This window comes from Nesoenas mayeri (assembly GCF_963082525.1).
Source record: "Nesoenas mayeri genome assembly, chromosome: 3".
Lineage (NCBI taxonomy): Eukaryota > Metazoa > Chordata > Aves > Columbiformes > Columbidae > Nesoenas > Nesoenas mayeri.
Genome location: NC_137544.1, coordinates 13,650,916 through 13,677,031, shown reverse-complemented (window position 1 = coordinate 13,677,031; position 26,116 = coordinate 13,650,916). Strand labels below are relative to the sequence as shown.

Genomic DNA, 26,116 nt, shown 5'->3' with positions numbered 1-26,116 from the left:
ACACAATTCCAAGACACAAATTGATTTCACAATATATTAAGAGCCAAAACAAACTAAAAATCAGTAAGTCCATCTCATTTAGCAACAGCCATCAAACACATTTAAGAAACTGAGGCATGTCCATCCCAGCACACATTTCTCTCAGGTCAGACACCTCTCCTTTCTCCCTCAGTGCACTAACAATAATGCCCCATGTTTTATCACAGGGATTCCAGCCCTCCAAATGAAACATGCAGTAGAAATCCAGCAATAAATTGGCAGAGACAGATTTGCAGGCTATAAAAGTCAAAAGAAAGGAGGGGAGAAGACAGAAAACTGCTAATTGCCAAGTCTCAGCTACAGTAACATCTGCATTCAATTCCAGTTCAGCTGGGCAAAACGATACACAATTATCTTTATAATTAAGCACCATGTAGTAACATCACTGAAAAATAATTAATAAAGAAAACTCCAAATTAAAATTTATGGTATAAGCACCAGGAATAAAGTCACCTTCTGACTTAGGAAACATGCAGGCCATGTACTTTGGGAATTAGAGGTTTGTTTGTTTAAGTCTTACATTATCAATTAATTTTAAAAATAAGTATTTAAAATTGGGTTCATAAGGTCATATTTCATATATCATACATGAGACAGTAATTATGGAAGTGTTCGCTTTATCAGTTGAAATGTCAAATAAAAGCCAAAGTGTCATTAACTATCCCTTCCAAAATAAAAACATTAAATCAGACAAAATTTTATTGCCCAATACAGTGTCTTACCGGGGGGGGGGGGGGGGGCGACGGGGGTGGGTAGGGAAGGAAGGGGAGAGAAAAAAGGGGGAAAAAAAAGGAAAACTAGAGGTTTTATACAGCAGAGGACAAGGGTTTCATTCTAGAAACTATTTTAAATCATGTCTGCAAAACCGAGGCAGAACTACCAGAAGAGAACAACAGTAAGAAGAGATTTTCAGGTAGTAACTCCAATTTATATTACAGGTTTTTTTCCTCTACACACACTAATACTTCAACTACTGTTCTGCCTTCAAGAACTGTAATGCTAAAATTTTGTTATTTTACTGTATTAAAAAAAAAATAAGTCCCAGATACAGTATGGGCCTGTAAGACTTGACTACATCAAATCAAACCATTTTAACAAGCTTTTATATAAAAATATCAGGGGTAAAAGTAGATTCAGTCACTGGCGAGGACCAGTTGGCAGTGGAGCTCAAGGGCCTGGGCAGTTTCAGAAGCTGAAGAACCACGGAGCTGAGCTGGGAGGAGCACTCACAGCACATCCTGCCCTTCTCTTAGTCTCCTTCCCACAGCTCCGGGAAGAACAGCAGGAATACGACTGGGGAACCTGCAAAACTGTGTCAGCCTCTCTTTGTAAGTCACTCTCTCACCCGGCCCCTAATTAACACAACACAAACTGTGCCCCTACCCCTCTCTTCCCAACTCTGGCTTTTGCTTAAGTCTCTGAAACACCTAACTATGGGGGAGAGACAGAGGGGACACATGACAAGTAGATATTTACATCAAGCTCCATTAGAAAATTGCAGCAGGTACCATTCATTGTATTTACTCTGAAGGCAAATTCCTGTTCCAAGCAGTCACCTGCAGAGTGCCTATGGCTCTGTCAAGTCAGAGCATCCCATCGGAACAAGTCTTCCCGAGCAACCTCAGGCACCCAGGAGGAACTTCCGGGAAGGTTGCTTTGGTTTGGCTGTGCTTTCACTGGTTTTGCTGTCAGTGACAGAAGGAAGTCACGCAAAATAGTAAGGAAAGAGGTGCACAGATTTAATCGATATTTAAGCTTCCAAATTTTCCTCTTTTGGCTATCAAATTATTGAAAGAATAAAGACAGTAGAAGTTTATATCACAAAATTAAAGCCACAGAAGCATGAATGTGATATCGAATGACAAGACATTCTGGAACTCATACACACTCTCCTAATGCTACCAGCCCTCCACTTGAGACCTGAAGAAAAAAATAAAAAGGAAAAAGAAGAAAAACGTCTACCAATTCAAGCCTGTACTGCCAAATACTGCATTGAACATGTTCTTCTCAATTAAGCTGCTACATCCTGCATAATTGCCATAATAACCATAGACAATAGCAAAGTTACATTCTGGGATTATAGTTCCACTTAAGAAACTGTTTCTTAACAGAAGCAATAGCACAAAAGGGTTGCAAATTTTCTTAACTGACCTGAATACAATGATGAATTACGTGTTTATTCCCTTCAATTATTCTAAACTTAGTTGCATCCCTTTCCTGACTCTTGTAAACAATATTTGAGACTAAATAGTTTAATTTTTTTGCAAGCAATCCACCCAGCCTAAAATCAGAAGCTGCTTTTTGTAGACTGATGCCTATCCAGCCATTCAGAAAATAATTTGTACTTCTTTCTCCCTATCTAAAAGTAAGTATTTTCCTCCCTATTCCAGTAACACAAAACACGCTTGGGTTTGCCTATAAAATGCAACTGCTTCAAATATTTTTTCAAAATACACTTTAAAATAGAATCCTTTCAAATTAACAGAAGTCATGAATTAAGTACAGCCTCCATTCAAAATAACTTCTCCATCACCACACTAGGTCTTGTAGTTTCAACTGAAGTGGACAGCTTAATGCTTTAAAAAATGCTTACCGAGGAAGATCTCACTCAATCCAAGCTGCCAGGCTTTGCTCTCTTTGTATGACAGATGATTTGCTTCACCGTTTACCCTCACCTCCAAAATCCATCAAGTGAGGAAGCAAAGTGCAGCTCTGCCTCCCTCTGCCTGCCTTCCTCAACACAGAAGTGTTGCAAAGCACAGAGACAAGCAACAGGAATGCAAAAGGTAAGAAGTGTGTGATCAACCCTTCTGTGAGACCCAGAGCAGATTGAAAAATCCCTGAAGAATGCAATGAATATGTTAAGACTGATAAAAAGTTGTTCATTTTTTTGTTTCAGTTAAATACGAAATGACATTTCACCGGGTTTACTCCCTACAACACTGTGAGCACTGAGGAGACCATCGAGGCCTCATTTCATATGAACAGCAGCAGATACTGTTTTACACCATACACAGCTGAGCTGTTAGCTACTCGCTGCATGACATACATTTAAAAAAAAGGTGTATTGGAATTAAAAAAAATTAAGAATTCTTCTAATAAAGTGTCACAGGATTCTACTACATCCAGAAAATATCTAGGGGAATATTTGAGCCACATATTATAGACACTTGAGAAACTCCAGGTGAATGCTGTGCTGCAGTTGCCTGTACCTATATTCTATTCCCTTGGCAACTGCTGTTGGCCATTTGCATTCCGGCCAAAGCTACCAAGACCAATCTCATGTTTCAGCACAAGATTTTGCAGGAATGAAACCTACAGTTGTCCAGACACATCAATTGAAGAAGTACTATAAGCATACTTCAAAAGTTTTTCATGAAAGCTTATTAACAGACCCCACCACGAAATACTAAAGTGGAAAAGACTTTTCAGTTCATGGAAAAGAATCATCATGAGTTGCTATCTTGACTGGGAAAAGTCTGCTTCATCTTTTTTCCCTTCTCACAGCAGAAAAGGTTAAAGTTAAATATTTTAAGTCAGGTGTATGGATAAGCCATGGAAAACTCTTTTAAAAGTATTTTCTGCTCTGGCCTGATTTCCCATTTTAGAAGCATTCAGGTTCAGCAGAGGAATAAGTTGAGAGAGGAACTTCAGATTTCTGAAGCTCTCACCAAGAGTCAAGAAACACTCAATAACTATCTCCTCTAAATGCTTAAAGAAAACAGCACCAAAAAAGAAAAAAGTGTAAAATATCATAGTAGAAATCAGCAATAATGGAAAGTCAGTCTTAAGAGATACATTTCTTGCTAAGTTCAGGGGAAAATAAAACAAAACACAAACAACAACAACAAAAACAACAACAAACAAAAACAAACAAAAACAAAACAAAAAACAACAAACAAACCACACAGCTAAAACCACACCAATTAAAACTTGTAACTTCATTCACCTCCTCACAAGGCTAAAATTAAAAATCCGTAACTCCCTCCTGCCCCCTACATGACCGCATCCAATTGTCCTTACTTTCTCCCCTCTTTACGAAGACTTTAGAAAAGCTCTTCATATTTGAATTCAAATATGAGGACTGGAATAAAAAAGTCTTGATGCCAGCAAAGGATGGGAGATCCCTGTACCTGAGGCTTTTATAAAGGCAAAGAAATTAGTAAACACTGTATTAATCTCAACATTTATCACGAGATCTTTCTTAACTGATAGTTAAGTTTTCGTATAGCTTTTTTTCCTCAAATTTCCACTAGCAGTGACTCCTTTGACTCACGCAGAAGAAGTAGCTGGTAAAATGGAAACAAGAGAGTTGAGAACAATTTCAGGCATCAAAACACACTCGCAGTCTGCAAACTCGAAAACATAAATGCAGATGAGACAGAGAAGAACAGGAGATACAGACATGAAGACATAGATGAAGAGGTAGGACTTCATTTTTCTACCATGTTTTTGTTTACAACACACACGCAGCAAATCCAGGTGCAGAGGTGCCCGTGGGAAGCACCGCAGAGGCCCTGCGCACAGTGCGTGCCCCTCACAGGGCTGCAGGAAGTGAACTCAGCACGCACAGGCAGCTTGTCAGATGGGCACAGACTCTGTCCTACGGCATCCAGAACTCGGTCTCTGTCCTTATCCTGCCCACCTTTGCAGTTTTGTTCTGGAAACTGAAACCCCCCAGAGGTCAGAGGCACGGGCAGCGTAGGTCTGCACCGCTGGGCACCTACTTGAAATTCCAGATACAGGGACAGATCCCGGCAGCCACTGAGGCAGGAGGAGCCTTTTCCAACTAAAAGAAACGATCAGCTGTGCCATAATATAACGCTACATAAATATTAGCACAGGGTTGTTTTTTGGTCTTTGGTTTTTGTTTTGTTTTGTTTTGTTTTCCCCGAGTCACTGCTTTCCCCATCCTTTCCTCTCTTTTCTTTTCAACAGCAGAAAAAATATGATTGGAGCCCAGTAAATTGACAGTATTCAACTCTATTTCTTCAAAAAGAGCTGAGTTTTCCTGTATTGCTCTTTTCACTGTTGTTTACGTTGGCTTGGCAATTCTTCCCATTCTTTTCTTTGACAAAAGAGGTCTATGCTATTGTAGTTTCTGTATCCTACCAACTGCATTTATTCAAACCTGCAGATTATTTTTTCTCTCCAAGGACAGGCTTTAAAAAGAGGAAGGTCTAATTCAGTTTTAAGGTCAGAGTTCAATTCTTTCTATGACTGATGGCAACTCTGTGGTTTTTGTGTTTTTTTTTTTTCCTTCAAGCATTTCATACAGCAGCTCTGGCTCTGAAACTCATGTAGTTAAGGATTAGGTGATTCTTTAAAAACTTTTTCCCTGTAAACTTGTGCACACTGAATACAGACTCCAAGCAAAAGGGCAATTCACTCCAACACATTTAGGAAACATTATTTTTTTGCTGAAAGACATGTACAATTTTAAGAGTATGTCTGGGGTTCTTTTCTAAAAAAAAAATTTTGGAAGTAGATGAAACTTTATTTTTTTAATGTTTTTTAAATCATCTCATTGTCTGAAAAAAGTTATAAACACTAATCCTACATTTGAAAGCTTGTGTGTTACATACTAGAATACTTCTGAACATAACTCATTTAAGTAAGACACTGAGTATTGATCTGTTAAAGGTAAGAAAGCTATATGTGAACATTCTGAACTATAAAATAAGGTAGTGTGTCCATCAAATGGTTTTGTTATCTATTCAAAATGTTTTTGAAGAATGTGCTTGATTCCAACTTCATGACACTTATGTTTTGAATTATCTCAACTGTATGTTTTGTGATAAGAGGAATATAAAATCCTGAACCTTCAAATATTCTTTTCCCCCTTGCAGACTTATCAGAATTTATGATTTCCATATTTTACTGTAGGCACACTGTAAAGTGTTTTAGACTTCATATTCAAATTAGCACTTCTGTAATCCCACTACATACAGACGGAGGCACTGAAAGTAGGCTATATATATATATATAATACATGTAGCTGTATATAATACAGGATCTGCAAGAGAAGTTTTATAAAATAGTCTTCTTTTAATTTAATCCAGAAACTCATTTGGCCAAAATCTGTATCTTCTCAGACAGCAATGGGGAAATGAGTGCCAGTTTCTGTTGCTCTGCAATTCTAATGGCTCTGAAATAGCTTCATTACGCCATAATTATTCTATAACTGAGGATGAAATATACTAACAAATGCATCCCAGATATGTAGTCTTCAACAGCTATGATATGTATTGCATTTTTTATACTGTGTGAAAACATTCTTTTCTACAATTATAGTGGTTTAGGAGTGAATTAATAAATGTAACTATATAACTGATTACATATATTTTTAGGTTTCCAATAATTCAATATACTATGTGATCCAAAAGTGGTGGGCAGAGAGAGCAGGTCTTCATTTTCCAGGAATACCCATAGGACATGCAACAAATTCATTAAGACTTAAGTACAGCTGGTGCCCAAACCAGAGTGCCAGAAACGCCCCACATTTGGGGGAAACTGATCCACATTAACTAGTGGAAAAGGTATCTCAGGTGCTTTTGGCTGCCACAGTTAACAAGCCTTCAGAATTCCTGCTGCGCACGTTGTGACGACAGGTCTTCTGAAACAACTCTGCCACTAGAGAAGAAAAGTTATATCTAATTTCACACAAATAAATCAAGCTATGTTTTAGCTACATGGTCAATCTTTAACAGAACTTTGGGAGAGGGGAACTTCCTTTTTCCTCCTAAAACAACCTAGACTGAATGATCTAAACATCAGAAAAATCAGCCAACACCGCAGAATCGCAGTTCAGAAGCTCACTCTGGTTTTTTTCCTTGATGCATATGACCAAAATTGTGAGGCAACAGTTCACAAAATCAAAATGGGTTATTTTAAAGACACAGCTGAACTCCAAGTAAGATCAAAGCTGTCTGCCACCATAGAGTGAAAATAGTCCTTCAGAATTGTATAACGCATAATAGAGGTTCAGGGAAGAAATTTTGTTCTAAACCCTGTAAAAAGGCGCCAGACAAATAAGACAATGGCAGCAATGCATTTTCATTAGAAGACTGGTAAAGCTAAGCCAAGGTACAGGTCAGGACAATGCAGGCAACAGACACACATGGTAGATGAAGACAGGACAACTCAAGCATGAACATGCCAGAAATATAAAGAAAACCTTGTTAATGCTCTGTGGATAAACAGCACAAGCACTGTTCAGCTCACACGCTACAGGAATGTATGCAAAAGCTGTTACTGGCCCATGTGAAACCTCTAGAAACCTCCTCTGAACACAAGCAGCTCTCTCAGCCTTTAAGTGCTCCAGTCCTCACAGTCACCCCCGTGGCCCCTTGCTGAGCTCTCTCCAGTTTACTGATGTCTTTCCACCGGGGGCCAGTATTCCGGGTGTGGTTGAACAAGTGCAGCAGCCTGACTGCTCAGTCTCCTGGCTGTATTTCTGTTCTTGCAGGACAACATGCTGCTGGCCTTCCCTGCCAGCTCTTGTCCTGCTTGCGCCCACCAGGACCTCCAGGTCCTTTTCAGCAGAGCTGCTTCCCAGTCAGTCATTCTCCAGACTTTATAGTAGCAAGAGTTTCTTCAGTTGCAGGAAAAGGACATTGCATTTGTCCTTCTTGAACTTCCCAAGGCTCTTGCTGGCCCACTTCTCCAGCCTGTCTAAGTCCCTCCAAATGGCAGCTCAGCTCCAGCATAGCAGCTCCTGTGACACTTCCCTCCTCCCTTGGTGCCAGCTCATGTTCTCCTTGGTTCCTTCACAGCTTCAAGCTCTCACTTTCCTCCTAAAAAATTCCCCACAACTAGTACCTATGGTACTTCTGCCAGCTGCTCCTGCTGCTTTCCCAGATCCCCACATAGGCCAGTTAGCAGAAGAGCTTCTCTTTCTCAAAACCACTGCTTTAACTTGCACATAGACCACAAGAACCTTCCCCGTTCCTACCAGAAGTCAATCTAGACAGGAATACAAGTACTACAATACAAGTTAATCTTTCCCTCAAAAGTTATTTCTCCTACTTCATAGTAGAAGGTAAGATCTAAGATTTTATTTCCTCAAACACATCCTTGAAATAATATTAACTATATTGATCCCTCCTAGCTCTAAACTGTTTTTCTTTTTTCCCTTAGTGCAAAGGAAAAGAAGCGCACATAAAACTTATGCTCATCTTGTTTATTTTGCTGTAGCACTATACAAATTAATTCAAACAAACTACCAAAAAGGTCTGATCAGGGGATTAATTCTTTTAACATGAACACTTCCAAACTACACTAAAAACAAAAGCAATTCAACCTCAGAAGAGAAGAAGAAAAACTAACAGGAAAAAATAAGGACTATATTTTAAACAGTTCTGCAGACTTTCAGTCATCAAACCTATTTACATACACATACTAAGAAGTGAAGAGATGAAACTGTAAGAGCTTTATCGAAACTGTGTTGCCACAGGCAATAACTAAAAACCTAGTTCAGGAGAAGATATCATTACGGAAAGGCAAAGTTAACTGATTATGAACCTCTAGGTTTAATTGTGTAGTATTTATCTATTCATAGATGAGAGTCTACTATGTGGAAATTTTCAAGTTTTAAAAGTTTCAGTAAGTTTTTAGAAGATACTTCACTCCCTCCCCAGTCCACCTGGCAAAGGTAGTTCACAATTCTCCAGTAAAAATTCCCTTTAAGCCACAACTTAAAACCAAAATTTGAAAAAGTTAAGGAGTAAAAAAGCAGAAACGTATAAAAAGTTGCTATCTCAGAGGGAAGATTTTTACTACTGGTGTAATGTGCAATATAGTAGACTTATGGCAGTTGAGGGAACCATACATTTGAATTTCTCAACTTCTATGAGTTTGAAATGTGAGCAGTAATGTTGCAATATAGCAGTTAAATGTAGTAAAAAGGATAAGAAAATTAAAAGAAAAGGAGAAAGACTCTGGTTATGTATTTATAATGCATTATTTTCCTCCGAGATCACCTCTAAAAACCTGAGGGCAACAATCTTAACTATAGACTAAGAACGCAAGCTGTAGCTATTAAAACGAAATTAGAAAGAGCCATCACTCTAGCTATCTTAACACACGAAGTCTGTGCATCTCATGGATCCTTGAGAACAAGCATGAATCCCAATGATTAAGAGACAGCAGAGATTCAGGAGCCATCATCATAGAAGAAGCAGAGAAATAATACAAAAACAGTAGGAACACATTACAATCACAATTCTGCAAAAACACATTAGTGAATAATGTCAGTCTATCACAACACAGATTTGAAGCTGACAAGCATATGTGGCCACCTATGCGACTCAGTATTTCAAATTTCTTCTCAGCTCTGAGAGCTGTTGAGCTTATATAACTTACAGTCCTTTCCAAGAGGCTCTTGAATATATAAATCTGCTCAGACATCACAAACCTCCTCCTGAACAGTTCTGAGAGAATCACAGAATAGCTTGGGTTGGAAGGGACCTTCAAAGCTCATCGAGTCCAACCCCACTGCCATGGGCAGGGACATCTTCAACCAGATGAGGTTGCTCAGAGCCCCATCCAGCCTGGCCTTGAATGTCTCTAGGGACGCGGCATCTACCACCTCTCTGGGCAACCTGGGCCAGTGTTTCACCACCCTCATTGTAAAATAACTTCTTCCTCATATCTAGGCTGAATCTCATCTCCTTGAGTTTAAAACCATTACCCCTTGTCCTATCACGACATGCCCTTCTAAAAGGTCTGTTCCCATCCTTCTTACAGGCCCTTTTTAAGTCATAAAAGGCCACAATAAGATCTCCCTGGACCCTTCTCCAGGCTGAACAACCCCAACTCTCTCAGCCTGTCCTCACAGCAGAGCTGTTCCAGCTCTCTGATCATTTCTGTGGCTCCGCTCCAACAGGTCCATGTCTGTCCTGCACTGAGTGCCCCAGAGCTGGACACAGGACTCCAGGTGGTGTCTCACCAGCGTGGAGTAGAGGGACAGAATCACCTCCCTGACCTGCTGGCCACACTCCTTTGATGCAGCCCAAGATACGACTGGCCTTCTGGGCTGCAAGCGCACATTGCCAGCTCAGTGAGAGCAACCTCTAAAGATGCTAAGCTACAAAACACAGGCCAAAAACAAGAAGCAAAAGGATATCTACCACTTGAGACTTTTTTACAAGCAAATACAGGGAAAAAAGGTGTCTCTATTTCCTAACAAAGTGGCCCAGAAGACAGAAAAAAAAAAAATTCTTCTACCTTTATTTCCCCCGCCATTTGTCATGCCAACTCTTCCTTGACTGATAAGACCTTAAAATTTTTGTGACACTGGCCTCTAAATGCCATCCTAATGTAAATGACCTGTGCCAGTAACAAGAAAAACAACTGCTTTATGCTTATAGAATGCACTAGCAAAACAAGCCTTTCACTAGGTACTTAGAATTTACCATCTGCAGCTGAACTAGAGGTTCCAGATGAAAGGAAACTGCAATTATAATGCAACCTTTACAAAGACATTTCTCACAGGTAATGAAATGCTTCAGATATAGCACTTCTGTGTGCATTCATGTTGCTGGTGGTGTACAGCAAGCAATTGTGTTGCAATGCTTTTGCCTTGACAATAGCTGCAGGCGCTTCTTTGTCCCATCTCAGCTGTTTCATGCACAAAAAAGGCAGCTCCTGCTATACCATCTCAAGTTTCTCCTCAGCCAGATCCCCCTATAGATGGAGGAACTAAGAGAACACAGCCATGTTGTGAATTTCCATAAGGACCAGCGCCACCTCAGAGCGCTCCAGCTGGCAACCAACCCTCTTGTTGTTTAAAGTACTCCATATACACAGGCACAATATGGTCAATTCCAAGCAGTATTTCATCCTACACACACACAGGACCATATATGAAGACCTAGAAGACAAACTACGGTATATTTTTCCTCCATCAAAATGTTTTTCAGCCTCCAGAACTGCACAGTGCTCAGCAGCACGTCTGAGCTGCAGGAGGCCGAGCAGCCACAGCATCAACAGCGCATGACCAAGGCAGCTTTAAGCCAGGCCCCCGGCTTAACGTGGGCGCTGTCGTGCACTTGGTCCATGTTAGTGGTCTCACTGCATGCACCACAGCACCTTTCAGAATCTCTTGGTACAAACAATTATGGCCTCGACTTTCCAGAAAAGCAGCAAGCTAAAAGGAATCACAGTAAAGATCTGCCTTCTTTTTTTTTTGCAGGTGAAAGTAGAAAATCCTATTTCCTAACTGCAATAGTGTGAAATTTAGAAAGGAAAACCAGATTAAATTGTTGCCTGACTCAGATTCCTTTATAACACTTGTTGAGAGTCAAAGTTCACAACAACAGATTGAATCACTCTCACCTTTCCTAAGACCACTGTAATTACAAGATGCATAAGCTGAAAAGTCATAATTCTAATTTCTACCAATTAAAACATTGGGGTTTATATTTTTGCAATGTTTCCCTTTTTTTCAGAATTGTATTAATTACAGTCAGCACTTGCAACTTTCTAGTATTATGTGGTAATGAAATACTACAACTCACAAAACCAGAACTTTGTTCAGTCAGTCAATTTAAAGCAAATTACAGCTATATCCTGTGTTCTACAGGGAAGTAAACTAAATAGCACACTCATTTAAACCCTATTTCATAACAATTTCATATCTACAGAATGACAGTAATTCTATTCATACTAACATCCCATTAAAAAATAAATGCTAGAATTAAAAGGCCCACTCCCTTAAAATGACCAAGAACTTCCTTTTTCTTTGATTAACATGGGTTCACTCTGATTCGCATGAAACAAGAATTGCCGGTAGCTAAAGCTATTTGGACTAAGTGAGGAGACCCATCCCACTTCAAAAGAAGTCTCTTTTAAATTAATAAGAAAACATTATATTGTACAACTTAAGTCTATTTCATTAGTTATTCTTCTTATTAATGGATCTGGGTATACAGGATTTTCTCTCATGCCCATTTTGTAGTTCATCAAAGACAAACATTTCAAGGACAAAGAGCATTATCTGTTCTGCAACCAGAGAAAAAAAAAGCATGAACCTGGACATATCTGATCCCAGCACTGAGAAGTTCTGTCTGCCACACAAATAAACATTCAAACTACATATCTGAATTTTTCAAGAGCAGAAAGAATGAACTTCTTGACCCACAACTTCACATCTCCACTAGTAGAACACTGGTGAAATGTTTTAACTGTCATTTTGCCTCTTGGCCCGTAAGTCAGTTTGTCAACCAAATTAAACAAAAACAACTAAATAAAAATGCAAAAATCAAGAATAAACGACCCTTCAGACGGAAGGGAACCCATTTTTGAACACCAAAAAGAAATACAATAACCACATTTAAGACCCTTCTTCCCTGCCTCTCTCATTATAAATTTTATTAAAACAAAAGAGAAAAACTGGAATATATTTTACCAATTTTATAACTACTGCAATACTTTGTCTCCATGGTCCTAACTGCTGCCTTACAGAAAATGATAATAGAAGTGTTTTCACACCATAACTGAATAACTACATGTGTTCCTGATACTACAAACATAATAAAAAGTGCAGTAGTAAGCATTATATATCAGAAAATAAATACTAACTTCTGTTCAGAAAGGACAAAAGTTTTACAAGTAGGAAAAATGTCACGGGAATTACTTGATGAATAAAAGAACTCTTCTACGTGGAGAATTATCCAAATGAGACTGTTGAAACTTTCAAGTGAAAAACTAAACTATAATGCTGGAAGACTACAAAAAAATTCTATTAGTTACTCCAAAAACTACCCCTCTGAAGTAAAGCTTCAAAGTCCTATTGTAAAATATTAAATAATTAAATATTCCAGATTTTTTATGGGCACTGAACAGTATGCTTCGAAACTAATTTCATAATTGAAGTATTTGAAAGAACTAATCTAGAAGTAAAATATTTTAATTAACACACAGAACATTGTTATGATGTTCAAGGAAGACCCTTTTATGAAAATTTATATTAAATTGACAGTAAACTAACATTGGATGCTGAAAGGAAAGAGTAGAAAAGTCTGGATTTAAAGCCTCTACCACAGCAAGCTGCATAAAAATCAGTAACAGGAAGATTAATGATTCTGAAGTTACTGATTGCTTGAGTGTTAAATTGCATTTCAAAACAAATCCAGAAAAAAAGTAATTGCTTCCAAGGAGCTAAACACATGCCTTATTTATTTCCTAATGCTGACTGTTATTACAAACTAGTTACAGACTTGTACTTGCACTTGTGAAAATCTGGGCAGTTTCAGGGCAGAAAAGGCCACGCTTCCTCTTACGTGTAATGGAGGCAAGAACATTTAAAGTCTCTGTTTTCCTGATAATAACCAAAAGAGAGCAAAAAGCTTCCATGAATGGCACAAAGTATAGCAGAAAACGAAGACTGGTCAAGTACATGAAGACAAAGCTGCTCTCTTGATTCCAGGTAATAACCAACTGCAGATTGTCATACATGGAAGCTAATTTATACACCTAAAATAAAATACTTACCAGGCTTCAGGCAACAGGAAAGCATATTCATGTGGTGAAGTAGTCTCTGGAAAATTGGAGAGAATTGCCTGTCTGTGTGGAAGTAAAGCTGATCCATGGAAAGTGAACAAAATTTCCAAAGCTCTGACATTGCTTTCCTAAGAAACAAAATGTTAAAGTTGCAGAACTAGCTTAAGACTGATTTACCCTGAAAAGGAGCAGGAAATACAAGCTTAGGTAATGAAACATTTAGTTTTAAAATTTTCTTTAGCAAGAAAGAACATTAGCTCACAACAACTGCATTTATTTGTTTACAATCAAACAAATACCCCTCTCCACCTCTTAAATTCCCATTAAGAACCAATCAAGTTCCAAAGGGGTTAAAAAATGCACTTAAGTGAAAACAGCAATACCAAAACAAAATTACATTCTAGCAAAATAAATATTAATACCCGAGCATAAGTTCTCGCTGAAAGTACAATATTCTGATTTCTGAACTTCTTGAAGAATTCAGCATCATAGTGCTGTTCAGCTGCATGAGGCCCGCCAAGGATTTCCTTTAACCAAAATAAAAAAGAAGGCACTTTTAAAAGATTGTTTTTTATGCAAGATTCACAAATGCACCAAAAAGTCTACACATTTCTTTATCTTAGTATGAATAAGTATGAGATATATGTGGAAAAGTATGCTCTTGTTTTCTATTTGTTTCAGTATGAAAAAAAAAAGATGCATTTTTTATTTATAAGCTAAGAGAATTTTCTGCTTTAGTTAGGGTTTAGCCAACATGAGTTACAAAGAGATGTAGTAAAAGTCATTAAGTGACTAGTAACAACTGCAAAGTTGAAAAACTAAGCAAAATACAGTTTGACATTTCAAAAACTTCCACTTTGGTAAGTTCATGGAAGAAAGACATTCATTAGAGAATTTGAGTAGAACTTGCTAATTCGACTGACAGAGGGAAATAATAATTCTGCATTAACTCCACATTCCATGCTGTTACAAAACCTAATCCCCTTCACTCACAATACGTTCAGAGGAGGCTTCTGCCCAACTAGACCTCTCAACATAAGCAGCGGCCATTTGCCACACAGAAGTAGGATAAACAGTAACTTGAACAGAAAACAGCTTAATTTCTCAAGTGAGAGACTGTAGCATTTCAAGAATACTGTAAATATTAATACTACAATATTTAGCAAAAATGATATCATCATAGAATCATTTTAGTTGCAAGAGACCCTTAGGATCATCGAGTCCAACCATAACCTAACTCTAGCACTAAACCATGTCCCTAAGAACCTGGTCTAAATGCCTTTTAAACACCTCTGGGGATGGTGACTCCACTGCTTCCCTGGGCAGCCTGTTCTAATCCCTGACAACCCTTTCCAGGAAGATTTTTTTCCTAATAGCCAGCCAATCTAAACCTCCCCCAGCACAACTTGAGGCCATTTCCTCTCATCCTACCACTTGCTACTTGGGAAAAGAGACCAACACCCTCCATGCTACAACCTCCTCATAAGGTCTCCCCTCAGCCTCCTTTTCTCCAGGCCAAACAGCCTCAAATCCCTCAACCGCTCCTCATAAGCAGTTCATCATGTGATGAAAAAATTACAGAAATAACTATGGAATGAGAACACAAGAGAATTGTAGCTGAGAATTGTACTGAGTTTCCTCACCTCATAGGTTTCAAGGCGATCAAGGTAGGTTAACAGCTTCAGCCTGGACCGGCAGAGCTCTTTTTGTTCCAGTGTCAGCCTATGTGCAAAACAGGAATTTCATGCTTGGAATTTATACCGTACATCATGTACATATGAAGACAATGGTTACACATTTTAATGACTTTGTGCACTGGAATATATCAAGAAGGTAAGTAAATTGAGAACTTTAACACAATATAATGCCAATTAAAATTTAAACCACTTTCCTTTTAGGAATAACATACATGAAGAGTAACTGCTTTCTTACAATTGTGTAGTTATAATAAAACTATAACATTTCATTTACTTTGAGAAGTTTACTGATAATAGCAGTTCTCGACGCTTCTTGGCCTCTTTTTCCTTTCTAGTATCCATTTCTTCATCTGGTGACAAAAAGTCTTCATAGGGAATTTCAGTGTCCACATCTCCTGGTAAGATAAATCTGGAGGACAAAACCAGCAATGTAATCAATGTTGACACAAACAAATTATTGAATAAACATACTAACACAGCTTTCTGTTTATGTCTTGACTAAAAATCTAAACTTTTATAGAAAATTATAATGGTGACTTCGGCCGTTGTAAAGCAGCAGGCACTAATCACAAGTCAACAAGAGACGTCACCTCTTGCTTCTACCCTCTTCCTAAAACAAAATTAAAACACCAACTACACAGTTCTGATGCCTGTGAAAAGTTTCTAAATTCCAAAGGTACCACTGGGACTGGCAGCAGCTCTACAGCATACAATGGTAACAGCAGATTGCATGAAAGAACAGCATGTTCTATTCCCACCACCAATAACTGGATACTGAAGAGAATTGTCTCTGCATGTATTTCCCCAAAGACCCATTGTGTTTTGCTTTGCTCCCCTCCCCACTTGATCAACAGAAGACCATTATAACAATTAAGAATTACAATAAAATGCCTTTAGAGCTGCAGCTTCCAAAAGAGGCAGCAGAAAACAGATTCTCATAGAAAAACTGTGACATCGCAAGTTTTATATAATAGAGAAAATAAAGGACATCCAGAGAAGAGGGCAAATGCAGTACAAAATAAATAGCAATTTTACTTTTATAAAAGGTAAAATGAGAACAGGAACCCTACAGAAATCTTTAGAATAGCTTGATTCAAAAGCATTACTTTTCTACATCCTTCAAAGCACCTTAACATTTCCATCAATTAAAAAAAATAAAATGAAAACAAGTAAACAAACCCAAAACAAAAAACTTTAAATTGTTACAAAATACTTAACCCATCATTTCTTTAAAACAGAAAACGAACAAAAAAATACTCTTCCCAAACCTGCCACCATCTTCTCCTTTTCCTATGGCCACAAGAGCCTCCAAGTCTGTGCCCTTCAAGCCATACTGAAGCAGCTTCTTAGCAGCATCCACATTTTCTGGCACTCTTTCCAAGCACTCATGAAGAACCCATGCACGCTTCTTAATTTTGCTCTGTCCAAGAACAAGAGCATAGGCACAATGTTACATGCTTCAATCCAAAGCAGTGAAATCACAGGAGTTAAAATCTTCTAATGTGTTTCTTCCACTTCAGAAAATATCAAGTTAATCTGAAGACTGGCAATGTCAACCAACTAAAGAGGTGAGAAAACTACCCCCCAAACGTTAAGCCTCCAGTTCTGTTTATCAGTACATGGACTTAATTTTATTTGGTTAATGTAACGGAACTAAGCCTCTTTACAGTGCTCTGTTAATGACTGTTTGTTCATTAGCAGAAGTCCGATTCCCACCTGCAGAAAGTTAAGCTGCATCCTGAAGGTAATAAACGCCCACAGTATAAAGCCCACAAATAGAAAGAGAACCAAAGTATGCGAAAAGCATAATTCCCTCAGAGTATATGTGGCAGAAAAGGGCACGGAAATGCCAAGTGATTTAGCAGAACTTTCGCAACAACAGAAACAGAAGTTATTATTTGTATTCCCTAATTAGTATCACTCCTCCTCACACTAAACAAAATGTGATGTTTTGAGGATAAAATGCATATTATAGACTGAGTACATTCCACAATAGCACTCAAGTCATTTTCAGTATCAATGTCAACATGCAGATAGAATTAAGTGATAGGAAGGACACACCAGGGTAACAAAATATTATTGGCCTTACCTGCTAATCTTCAGTTGAGATTGCATAGCACAAGGAGAATGGCTACTTGTAAAATCTTATTTTTACATTAAATTATGATCTGACTTGGGAATCTCCCTTGATCTCTTGGAAGGCTTTACACTATAGTAACATTAGGTTGCGCATTGTTGCCAATGCTTGTCTGCTGAATTTGCGGTCTTTCATCTAAGCCAGAAAACCCCACATTTCATTCTACTGAAAAACTCCAGTTACAGGTAACAGAGTTTAATATAAACTTAGTTATTCAAACTTTGCTATAGCTATTGATACCAACTACATCTTCCCATTTATTTTTCTAAAATACTTTGAAGTTATTTAAATAATTTATATTTTCAATTATTATTACTGATCATTTACCATGCAACAATCTACCGCTGCATGTGGTGGAGAGATTACAATACAGAAAGCAAGCTGCTGTATCAGAAATTAGAAGATACTCCAAAGGAAGGATTTCTATTAACTTCCAAGGTCTCCAGATCAGGCCTTCAGTTAATTTAACAAGATCATTCTCTTCCAGATGACATGAAGTGGAATTTGCCACCAACTTATATCGCATAAATTAGAACGCAACTGAGAATTCAATTTCTGTAAAGATAACGCAGACATTCTGATAAGAAAGCCTGCAAGTCATAAAAAACAAACCCACCAAATAGTCTTGAATTGAAGCGACATTAACAGCTGACTTCCTCCACTGTCTTTGATACACAAGATCAGAATCAAGGCCATATGCTTGAGCCAAAGACAAAGCTTCCCCATAGTCTTCGTTATCAATCTAAAATGCAAACACATGAAAGTCATCCGATTTCCATATTAAACAATCAGTTAATTAATTCTGCATGTTGAAACAGGTAGAGGGAAAATTACTGTGGGTACGCTCAAGCAGGTAGGAAAGATAACTGTTCAAGATATAGGTAAGCCTTAAATCTCACAGAAACCTCTAGAAATTTTTCCTCAAGAAAAAGGAAGAAGTTATTTAGATAACTGGCATTATATCAACAGTCCCTGGAAACTCTAAAAGCTATAGACTGGGCTGGTTTACCATCAGAACAATTGAAATGGCCTAGACAAAGTACTGTCCAGAAGAAGTATCTGTTCTTTAGTCAGAGGTAGTCAAAGGGTTAATTTGCATCTACGTCTGAAATAACATGCAAGTAAACTATATTAACATCAGAGTTAACCCATTCCCTGGTCAAAAGCAAGCTAAACTAATTACATTCAATATATTTGTCAGGTCTTCCATTATTTGTAAATGCTCACAGAAGTAGCTTCCAGATCTGGCCAAACTCATGATGCACAGTGTCTCCTCAGTCACCTGCAAACATCATCTCATCTGAATTTTTATAATGCCAGTTTTAAACAATAATCCCTTGTCAACTAAGATACCCTTAGAATTATGTGCCTAAATGCTTCTGCTAATAAAGAAATTATTTAAAAAATAAATTTCTAAATAAAGCTCATTAGCAGATACAACCTTTGCTTCTACACGCACCTTTCTCTGGTACAGTTCCTCTGGAGTCGTAGATCTCAAACTGACCAGGCGGAAATTCTTCGTAATAGTTCGTGGACGTTTCCGTGGAGGAGCAAATCGTTCCATTTCTGTCACAAAGTACAGGCCTTGCTTTAGGTAGCTGAAGTATCTGTCCTTAGCAGAAGTTTCATCATCTGAGTCAGAGTCATCTTCTCCCTCATCTTCATCACCAGGCCTGCTCTCCAAGCGTAATCTTTTTGGAACGAGTTTTATCTCACACTGCACAGAAAACAATTTTTAAGGAGTAGAATATGAAGCGTCCACCTACTACATCTTAACTGGTTTTGTGAGAACTGAGTACATCTCCACTTCCAGTACTTCAAATTTCAGAATCAACATCCTTCCTCCCCTTCTACTCCTTTAAACCCTTTATTTACCTGCTTACTTAATATATTCCACAAACCTTGATAGAGTCAGTCTCCTAGGTCTGATGCTTCATCCCTTATCTACTGAAGCAAGAGTGAAGGCTTTGTAATAGTAACCCACTATTACACTGAAAGTCCTACACCCCCTGGACAACACCGAACTATGGATACATCCTAGTGCATTGTTATAGAGCTTCCTGAAGTGTACGGCAATATTTTCAACCCTGAGTTATCCAAAGCCAGATCTTCTGTGTGTTGGTCACTGGCTAGATCTGATTTCCAGAATAATACAAAACATTCAAAAATATACATGCAAGCTTCAGTATGTATTAAGATATTCTGATAAATATTATTGTAAACACTTGTTTAAGATATTTAAAACCTATTTCAGTATAAGCCTTAAGAAACAGTCATTCTCTTGGTTTCAAAGGAAATTCCTGGCTAATTTCTTAACCGAAATTATGTTCTACTTCCTCCTGGAAGTCTACTACAGACATACTAAAATAGATCACTTACATGGCTTGGCCTGAAATTAAATGTGCTCCTCATTTTTCTTAAATATACTCCCTCTATAAAAGGTACCTGTTTCAAAATGGCAGAGGGATGCTTGCAGTATTCTTCAAATACACTAACATACAAAGTGGTAAAAACCGTCAACACAAACTTTCCTGCAGCAAGATTCCTCTCAATTAGATTCAACCTTCTAGGAGTCTTGCATCTACTCTCTAGAAGTTATTCAACAATTAAGTTTTTATTAAGACAGTTAACTTACAGCAAGTTCAGAAATTTCCTGCAATACTTACCTAGAGATAAGGAAACAGAATCATTTTTCCAAGAATAATTTATACTTTTTTAAACCATAGCACATACCCTTAGGTTACACATGGAAAAGCAAACTGTTTCTACTGCATTCCAAAAATATATCTCCCTGTGCACATTCCTCACCTCCAGACTTAGAAATCCTCCATCGTGAGCTGAAGTGACCTGAGGAGAACTCTCAAACCATTCACACGACTTGCCCAGCAAGTTTCTTAACGTCTTGACTGATGAAACAGTCAATGCACCAGAGCAGCGAGCCAGGATGACAGAATTATCTGTCCACCAGTTTACGTCTATCAGCGGGTAATAGGATTCTTTATCTAAAATAAATAAATAAGAACATATCATACAAAGAATAGAACTTTAAACATCTGCTAAGAACACAAGTGACTTCAATTATTAAAACATTTCATCTGGTGGCCCAATTTAACAAACATTTATTACTGTATATGCATTCTTGTATGTTAGATCAATTATATTTTGCTACATCAGTTCTTCATTAACGAAAGCTGACTGTTGAGGAGAAAAAAAATCCTTAATTTTGGACTTATTTGTTTTTAATATTATTTGGTTAAAAAACAGTAAACTGATTTATTTGCACAAAACATGACAAATTTTAGATATTTGATAAAGATCTGCTTCAATACTTTCTGGGCCATCCTTAACCAAGCCTTCCTGGCAACAGACAACACTGATGAAAACCACAAAAGGTTACACTGCTTTTGAGGACAAGTGACAACTATGAACAAGGCTCCTGAAACAGCCAACAAAATAACATTGTTAAGAAACAAAACAAAGAAACACAAAAGTCACCATGACTGAGGACAGAGGCTGTGTAATTTCTAAGGTTCTTTTGACTATGGTAACTGGATTCACCAGAGAGTTACCTCAATTTGTGCACTACCGTGTCATTTCTCACCTCTCTGATGAGCCTGTCCCCAAAGAGCACTGAGAAACAGAAGAGTTTATCACTTGTCTGCCACTTCAGGGCTTAGTCACAGCGTAGCTGTGAAGGTCAGGCGAGTTAACCCAAAGACAGAATCACCAAGAAAAAGAGTACAAAGAAACAAGGATCTTTTAATAAATAGATGTGTATAAGCAATAGGGAATAGATGATGGAATAGCTATTGATCTCTGCACTCTTGGAAGAGCCACGCAATAACCAGGTGATAAATGGCTGCATGCGGTGGCCTCAATTTTGGGAAAAGAATGGAGAGACTGACATGAGGCAAATCCAGTCAGAGGAAACAAAGCCCTTTTGTTTCAGAATTTTAAAACAATTTTTTAAAATTACATTAGCTTTTAAGATTTAGAAGACATTCACAGAAATAAAAGGTAAAGTGTAGGTTTTAAACTGTGGACTCTAACAATGCGTTACATACAACAGTATGATCTAGTGGCTTCTGATACAAGCTGAGATGTCTGCCGAATGTTAAGCATTCTATAGAGTCATAATTGCATGATCAATAATAAATGAAGTCCTGCACTAACCAAAATATCCTCTTATTTATGGTTATGGCTGCAAAAGCATTCTCAGGAGAGGATTTTAATACAACCTATTGTGACACTCATTTAGCTATGCCACGCTACAAATACAAATAATATATACAATTTTGGCAACTACTCTAATTGAGATTTAATTAAGCCAGTTTGGATCTCCATACATTTGTGTAAATAGTTTTAACTACACAGTGGTATAAAATAATAACCTAATTGTACCACATACCTTTTATTTTCTTTCTCTTTTCACTAGAAAGTATCCAGTCTGGGTTGATCTCATCATAACCTGGCTAGAAAAAAAAGATTATATGCAAGTAAGTCTTTGTAACATAGACAATCTGTGTATTTAATCTATTCCTGTAGAAAGTACGTGACTTACTAACACCAATCTGATGAACAAACTATTCTGGAGTGTTACCTGGCAAACAGAATGTGGTTTCAGCCACTCAAAGTTAATGGTGTTGGACTCCACTATAATTTTAAAAATGTCATTTCAGTCGACCTCTACCAGCGTTACCCATTTGGCATCAAAATGCCTCATTAAATTTTCATTCCAACACAGCTGGTTCTTTTTCTTAATTTTTAAAGTTTAAGACTTATCATTAAAACAGATTATTGAAAAGTAAACAGAGCACTCTTGAAAAGTATGCAGTTGACTGGAAAGACAGTATTGAGCTAAAACACAGTTACATGAACTACTGTCTTCTCCTAGGAAAACATACCTCTAGAGGATTAAAACAGGGTAAATTTCCTACATCCTTCTTACCTGATCAGTTTGGTCCCATTCTCCTTGTTGTCTGAGAGATGGAATAGACCAGATTGTCAGTTTTCCTGAGAAATGAATAGCTGCCAGAAGAGCTCCATCAGGGGAAAGATTCATCTTGAAAACTCCATCCTGCCAAACATTTTGTCAGTAAAAAAACAAGCAAACAAACAAAAATACCCAAGGAATACCTCCCCCACCGCCCCTAAGGAAAACCAACCAAACAAAAACAACAACAACAACAACACTATGTTAAAAGTCAGAGTAAAGGTAAAATACCAGTTGCGCCATGGAAGAGTAAAAACAACCTGTATAAAGGAAGAACACCATCACAACACCAACAAATCTTTAGGAACATGAACTGTATCACACTGTCATACATCAAACAAAATCTGGAAGTGTGACATTCCCAGGAGAACACCGCAGAGAGCAATGCAGCTACTTGGAGGAGAAACTGCAGGTTGTTCTCCAATCATCTCTTCAGAAAAAACATTCAGCAACATTAGTTTTCTACTGTCCTGCCTCTCAGGTCGACCCAGGGTGAGTGCTGCCCAAACACAGCTTAGTACAGCTCTCCATCCCTGGAAACAAACTTTTGGGTGGGCATTAATACAATTAAAAATGAAGGGGATACAAGAGATACATAGATAAGGTCATCTTGAAGGAGCACATTGTTCATTACAGGCCACTGAATCTGAACTTAAGAATATCTTGGGTAACAAGAAACTAAACAGCAATATAGCAAACATCAAATTAAGTCCATATGGAAGAAATAACTCAACATCTATAAGTAAAGTCCTTCAAGGCTACAAAAATTCTGGCTGAAGTTTTCCTTTAGATCAGTGTATCTTAAGAGGCAAAATGTACTTCAAACAAAATACTTCCTTAAGGATTCACAAAGTCCCACATAATTACAGCTGAATCTAGACACTATTTCCACCAGACAAATACCTCTAAATATACACTCAAATTTTAAAGTCAAACTTAGTGTCACTGGCAATGCATAACAATTTCTGAAAATACAGTTTATATTTATTCCCCCCATACTCAGCACAACTTCTGTTTTCAGAAAGGTCATTAGGTTCTCAGAGTCTAGTCTTGACTGAAAGACAGTAGGATGTAGATTCCCAAAATGTATATTGTTTTTAAAATCCCATTTTGTTAGAGCAATTCACTTCTAAAAACTTTCTATGAAAGATTCAACCTAGTAATGTTAGAACTATGCAAGCCTGCAGCTAATAAGCCAGTGCCTCCCCTCCTGGAAAACACTCCGACATGAAAGAAGTACAGAAAAGTTACTAGACATCCATACAAGGAAGAAGTCTGAACACAGTTTCTACAAGACATAAGTGGTAGGTATCACTTGAAGACAACTATTATTTTGAGGTTTGTTTGGGTTTGTGGGGTTTCTTTTTATGATTTTTACTTTATTTCTTAGGCTGTTTAAGTTCTAGCTATGGCACAAAAATGATGATCAAGTGATCTGCTCACTTGATGTTGTACTATGGTTTGCAGGTACTGAAAGCACTGCTTACATCCAACCTTTAAATGTGGTGTTAGTTGAAAAGGAGAGAATTACTAAGGCTTTTTTTTTTAAACAAATTATGATTTTTTTTCTAATATAAATAATTATCAAGTATTCTCCAATTATATTCTTAGGCAGCTAGAGTACTGCAATCTCTATTACAGCTTGCCAAGGAACTGTACATGCCTACTAATGGCAATTCAGTCTTTACAAATCAAGTCCCATGCACAAAGGGCAAAGAAGAGATATATAACCCACTCAGATAAATGGTCAGTGGTATATATCATGGACTTATCAAGGATTAAAGATTTACTCAGTAGTCAGTAATAATTCTGTCGCTGTTACATTTAGATGTTGGGTGGCCATTAACACATTCAAATTTACCACCCAAGCATTGTCATCTATAGAGATTGATCAGTCGTTTGGCAAAGCAGTCCATGCTGCCTCAGTAAACAGCTTGTCAACATAAGGGAACTACTGAACAAGACACTAAAAACCTCTGCAGGTTGTCACTACATTTTACAAGTGTCATTTAAGTTAGCAACACTAAGAATCAAGTCCCAGTATAGCCAGTTCTAACATACAAGTTTGCTAGCTGCTGTGCCTGTTAACACTTGCCAATTTACCACTAAGAATATAAACTATACTTCACATATTTGAAGTGTAATCTCAGAAATCTGATTAAAACACTCAAGAATGAATAACAATCTCTGCTTTTCTTTGTAAATTTAGTACTGGCAAGCACAGTGAAGCTGAACACCACAACGCTCAGTATTAGCCTCTCTGTAAAAAAAAAAAGTTTACTTCAGCCTTCTCTTTTGTATTTTCGGTGAAGGTAATAAAATCTCTCCCCATTCCACCCTTCAGAGAGATTCAGAAATGTATGTTCTCCCCTAATCAAACATGCAATTTCTTCTTATAACCAGTCATCTAAATATCTAAAAAAATATATTAAGGTCATTTCCAAAGTTCATGTAACTTCAGACCAGCCATTTTCCTCTCAGGAGGATACAGTGAGGGTGATAGAGGGATTATTTACTGTTATTTCTTTGTAAAGCAAAAGAAAGGAATACAATTTTTTTACAAGGAGGGAAAAAGGGATTAAAAAAGAATCAAAAGAAGGCAACACACAACTACTAGACAAGAAACAGAAGGTGGTGTAGTGCTGCATGAGTAGCTCCTAAGTCATGTAGAAGCAAACCATGAGCACTGTGTGCTAAGCCTTAGAAATACAGAAAGCAAACACCTACACCTCAGCATGACAGTCAAGATTTAACACTCAGTCATTCAGGGGAGAGGAGAACACGAGGCCCATACCCAGGGTTTGCTAAGAACAAGCCGATTCTGATCGGCAGTTTCATTAGGTCTGCATGTGTCCTGGTCATAGAACTTTGACCAATAACAAAGTTTTGAAGCTACTTAGCAAAATGTTTCCATAGTATGCCAAAACAGACTGTAAAAATTAATGTCTTTGTATCTGCCCCATTTAAGTCATGAATTACTAGTTTGAATCCACAAATCTTTTCTTCCCCACATTTCATGAAAATTTTGGCCCATGAGAGTGTTTTTGTTTGTTTTCTAGTGGGAGTGGGGTAGTACCAAAGGCTGGGTTTTAGAGTTCCTCTTATTTCTCTCTTGGGTATATACTTGAGAAACAACATCACAACCTACTCTCTTCTTGTAGATATATAACACACCTAACATGCCATGATCATTACATTCATTAACAAGGAACTAGATGGCTCTTTACACCTTCCTCTGCATCTCTAGACCTATTCTGCCAGCATGCTGAAAATCCAAGATTCAAGCTTCAGCACATGAACTAATTGTACTTTTTACAAGTCAAACAAATGGCAAGCTACTCCATTTACCACTAAAAGTGTATTATTTTTGATAAAAATTTTATCAAAATGTTAATTCTTAGGTTGCATAAATTAAATACTACTTTCAAACAGTCTCTCAGGCAGTCATTAACAAACAATTATGTTAGTAAAATACATTTCTGAGGTAGCCCTAGACCTTAATACCTGTTCTGTTCCCCGTCTGCTGTAAAACCTTAAATTCACAATCCTTAATAATCCTCTTCTCTGTGCCTGTAAGAACAGAAACATATCATACAATGAAAGACAATCTCATACAGTGTTTTATGCACCAAAAACTAAGTCATATCTGACGTACTAAAATAACTCCACAGGAGTTTTTAAACTTACATAAGACTACCTATTTTAAAATAATGTACAGATAATAAAATGCAGGTTGTATAACTTCGC

The 26,116-nt window shown here is 37.6% G+C and overlaps 1 protein-coding gene across 1 annotated transcript in view; it reads right to left on the bottom strand.

The window, feature by feature from the left end:
* Nucleotides 1-26,116, bottom strand: part of NBAS (NBAS subunit of NRZ tethering complex) — a gene marked incomplete at both ends in the record, with an annotated part of 184,068 nt that overhangs the window by 139,591 nt on the left and 18,361 nt on the right. The window contains 11 exons of the mRNA XM_080341011.1: nt 13,534-13,670; nt 13,965-14,069; nt 15,186-15,264; nt 15,514-15,648; nt 16,508-16,659; nt 17,993-18,118; nt 18,836-19,093; nt 20,185-20,378; nt 21,785-21,848; nt 22,325-22,453; nt 25,874-25,939. Coding sequence (XP_080197137.1) covers nt 13,534-13,670; nt 13,965-14,069; nt 15,186-15,264; nt 15,514-15,648; nt 16,508-16,659; nt 17,993-18,118; nt 18,836-19,093; nt 20,185-20,378; nt 21,785-21,848; nt 22,325-22,453; nt 25,874-25,939 — 1,445 coding nt within the window. The remainder of the gene's footprint in view (nt 1-13,533; nt 13,671-13,964; nt 14,070-15,185; nt 15,265-15,513; nt 15,649-16,507; nt 16,660-17,992; nt 18,119-18,835; nt 19,094-20,184; nt 20,379-21,784; nt 21,849-22,324; nt 22,454-25,873; nt 25,940-26,116) is intronic.